The sequence below is a fragment of the Microchirus variegatus genome (assembly GCF_963457635.1).
Source record: "Microchirus variegatus genome assembly, contig: SCAFFOLD_33, whole genome shotgun sequence".
Taxonomy (NCBI): Eukaryota; Metazoa; Chordata; class Actinopteri; order Pleuronectiformes; family Soleidae; genus Microchirus; species Microchirus variegatus.
In genome coordinates this window covers 730,550-734,645 of record NW_028154656.1, presented here as the reverse complement: position 1 = coordinate 734,645, position 4,096 = coordinate 730,550, and the positions used below count along the sequence as shown (strand labels likewise).

At 36.3% G+C, this 4,096-nt stretch overlaps 1 protein-coding gene across 1 annotated transcript; it reads right to left on the bottom strand.

Annotated features, from left to right (window-relative positions):
* Positions 1-215: 215 nt before the first annotated feature.
* LOC310944087 (D-aminoacyl-tRNA deacylase 2-like) lies at positions 216-1,694 on the bottom strand (the record flags this gene model as incomplete). The annotated part of the gene is made up of 3 exons (XM_083910918.1): positions 216-541; positions 624-693; positions 1,581-1,694. The coding sequence occupies 3 exons, from the start codon at positions 1,692-1,694 to the stop codon at positions 216-218; spliced, it is 510 nt and encodes a 169-aa protein (XP_083767044.1).
* Between the last annotated feature and the right edge of the window lie 2,402 nt (positions 1,695-4,096).

Below are 4,096 nucleotides of genomic sequence, written 5' to 3'. Positions count from 1 at the left end.
CTGGAGTTCTGACGGGTACGAGATCTGCTGCAGAGACGAGGTTTATGGACAGAACAAGACATTTCAAGGTAAACGGGTGATTAATACTTTATATTAGCCGTCATGAGCTGGGGATAAAAAGTCTCAATATTAAAAGTAATTTTTTATTAAATGCATATGTGTACATTGTTTTTTCTTACAGTCAAATCCTTAAATATGATCCATAAATTACAGCTTCAGAACTCCATCAGATGTGTGTAAGGTCCGTTGGTGTCCACTTTCAGCACTTGTCTGTTTCCGTACGTCCCGTGTTTCACCGTCGTCGTCGCCACCGCCTCAGCTCCGCCCCCCGTCAGCTCTTTCTCGCACAGCGACACAAAGGCGCTGTAAAGGCGCAGTCCCTGCTCTTTGTCGATGTTGTTGTGGTACTGCATGACTCTGCCTTTGGCTTTCCCGCCCAGCGTGGCCTGAGGGACGACGAGCAAGCTGCCGGGGAGATCCAGCACCGACGCCATCCTCCCAGAGTCCGACTCGCAGAGACGCAGGTTCAGCAGAGTGGACACTGGACGGAGGAGGAGGAGGACACAACAGTGACATCATCAATCTGAGGTGATATGTGGTCAGAGGTCACAGAGGTCACTCACCCATCTTAGGCAGGATGTCGTCTGTGGCTCCTTTAAAGAAGCAGATGTAGACGACCATTCCTCTGTCGATCTGACGGCAAAGAAACGTGTGAATTATTATTAATAAGTAAGAACTTTGACCTTCTGACGCAGGGATGTACCTAATAAAGTGGCCAGTAAATTGACATGGTATATGTCCTTGACATCCCATATTCTTAAAAGAAAAGAAAAATCATATGGACAATTTAATTTTTACCTTTGCATACAATAAAATAATTATCATTTTGGGTAAGAGTAGTTCACTGCTGAATTTTCATCAATTAATCATCATTTATATGCATTTTTAAATAAATAAATGAATGAATGAATGAATGAATGAATGAATTACTTTATTCCTCCACCAGGGGGAAACACACAGCTCAATTTCACACTAAATATAAGTAAAAGAGAAATAAAACGTACGAGTAAGAATAGAATAAAATACAATACTGGTAAAAGAAACAACAACACTCTAAATATAGAGTAAATAATAAAGTAGAGATAAGAATAAAAATAAGATAAGAATGCACAATATCCAAAAATGTACACAGTGTAGAAATGACTAAACTAAGAGAAATCCTCAATATACAAACTGAAATTTACTACCAAATGCATATAAATCATTAAATCATTATTAATATATATCTATATATATTTTAAAACGATTCATGAAAATCCGTAAATGTCAGCGTTCGAGCGTTTTATTGTGAAAATCCTCCGTTTCCTCATCAGCTTGCATTCATTTACATGAATGAGCACTTGCCCGTACCAAGATGGCGGCCGCGCTGACGCATATCGCTGCTGTCACGGATCAAGCTAGCTTTAAGCTCGGTTTGTGGTCGCCGCAGTGCGACAAAGCTTTGTTTTTATGCTTCAACGCAGCAGCAGCGACACTTCACTCAGAGACCAGCAGGGGGCGCTGTAAGGTTTAAGTCTCACCTGGACAAACTGAGCCTGTGATTGGTCCTCGGCGGGTTTCACCTGCAGCGTCGCGTGCAAACACTGCTGCAGCACAGTGTGCGCGAAAACAGCGCCGTCTTTCTTCTGCGTCATTTTTTAACCGCTATTACTATTATTATATTAAATGATTTAACCGCTAATGTTCAACAACTGAACACTTTAACAACACAAACGACTCCAGAGTGTCAGAGTGAGACGTTCAGTGTCAACAAAACACTTCCTGTGTCTGTGTTTCTGGACGGTTTTAAATAAAGTTCAGACAAAAAAAACACTTCCCACCTTTTTTTCATTGGGTATCAACAATAAGCCCCGCCCCCAATAACATTATTTTTTTAAAATCTAATTTCACAGTTGTGTTTAAGAAGAAACATTTATTTAAAAGAATAATTTTATCATATTATTATTATTATTTCCCCTGATGTTGCTGTGTGTGAAAAGTAATGCTCTGTAAAATAATTAATTCAGAAGTTTCCGTCCACAATTTTTTTTTTTTTTTTAAGAAATTCAAAAATTCAAAATTCAAAAAGAAATTCAATTTAAATTTAAATAGATAATTTTAATTGTTAACATATAAAATCATGTTCAAACCCAAATACAAAGAGTTTATCTGCTCATAGTCATAGTCAAGCATGCCCTGAACAAGAATCCGTTGAATATATTTGCATATCTCTTGAAGAATATTTTTAATGAACTTTTGAAAATCAGGAAATTGATCCATGCACTTGGACATTCCAAGTATGTTGGAATGTCTTGAAATTGTACTCAGTCATAGTCAACGACGCCCTGAACAAGAATACGTTGAAAATATTTGCATATCTCTTAAGGAATATTTTTAAAGAATTTTTGAAAATCAGGAAAGCGATCCATGCACTTGGACATTCCAAGTATGTTGGAATGTCTTGAAATTGTACTCAGTCATAGTCAACGACGCCCTGAACAAGAATCCGTTGAAAATATTTGCATATCGCTTAAGGAATATTTTTAATGAATTTTTGAAAATCAGGAAAGCGATCCATGCACTTAGGCAGTGACTTAACTTTTTCGTCAAAAAAGACCCCAAAAGTATCTTGGAATGTCTTGAAATTGTACACAGTCATAGTCAAGCATGCCCTGAACAAGAATCCGTTGAATATATTTGCATATCTCTTGAAGAATATTTTTAATGAATTTTTGAAAATCCGGAAAGCGATCCATGCACTTGGACATTCCAAGTATGTTGGAATGTCTTGAAATTGTACTCGGTCATAGTCAACGACGCCCTGAACAAGAATCCATTGAAAATATTTGCATATCTCTTAAGGAATATTTTTAATGAATTTTTGAAAATGATGAAAGTCTGTGCACTTAGGCAGTGACTTAACTTTTTATTCAAAAAAGACCCCAAAGGTATCTTGGAATGTCTTGAAATTGTACACAGTCATAGTCAAGCATGCCCTGAACAAGAATCCGTTGAATATATTTGCATATCTCTTGAAGAATATTTTTAATGAATTTTTGAAAATCCGAAAAGCGATCCATGCACTTGGACATTCCAAGTATGTTGGAATGTCTTGAAATTGTACTCAGTCATAGTCAACGACGCCCTGAACAAGAATCAATTGAAAATATTTGCATATCTCTTAAGGAATATTTTTAATGAATTTTTGAAAATGAGGAAAGTCTGTGCACTTAGGCAGTGACTTAACTTTTTATTCAAAAAAGACCCCAAAAGTATCTTGGAATGTCTTGAAATTGTACACAGTCATAGTCAAGCATGCCCTGAACAAGAATCCGTTGAATATATTTGCATATCTCTTGAAGAATATTTTTAATGAACTTTTGAAAATCAGGAAAGCGATCCATGCACTTGGACATTCAAAGTATGTTGGAATGTCTTGAAATTGTACTCAGTCATAGTCAACGACGCCCTGAACAAGAATCCGTTGAAAATATTTGCATATCTCTTAAGGAATATTTTTAATGAATTTTTGAAAATCAGGAAAGCGATCCATGCACTTAGGCAGTGACTTAACTTTTTTGTCAAAAAAGACCCCAAAAGTATCTTGGAATGTCTTGAAATTGTACACAGTCATAGTCAAGCATGCCCTGAACAAGAATCCGTTGAATATATTTGCATATCTCTTGAAGAATATTTTTAATGAATTTTTGAAAATCCGAAAAGCAATCCATGCACTTGGACATTCCAAGTATGTTGGAATGTCTTGAAATTGTACTCAGTCATAGTCAACGACGCCCTGAACAAGAATCAATTGAAAATATTTGCATATCTCTTAAGGAATATTTTTAATGAATTTTTGAAAATGAGGAAAGTCTGTGCACTTAGGCAGTGACTTAACTTTTTATTCAAAAAAGACCCCAAAAGTATCTTGGAATGTCTTGAAATTGTACACAGTCATAGTCAAGCATGCCCTGAACAAGAATCCGTTGAATATATTTGCATATCTCTTGAAGAATATTTTTAATGAATTTTTGAAAATCCGAAAAGCGATCCATGC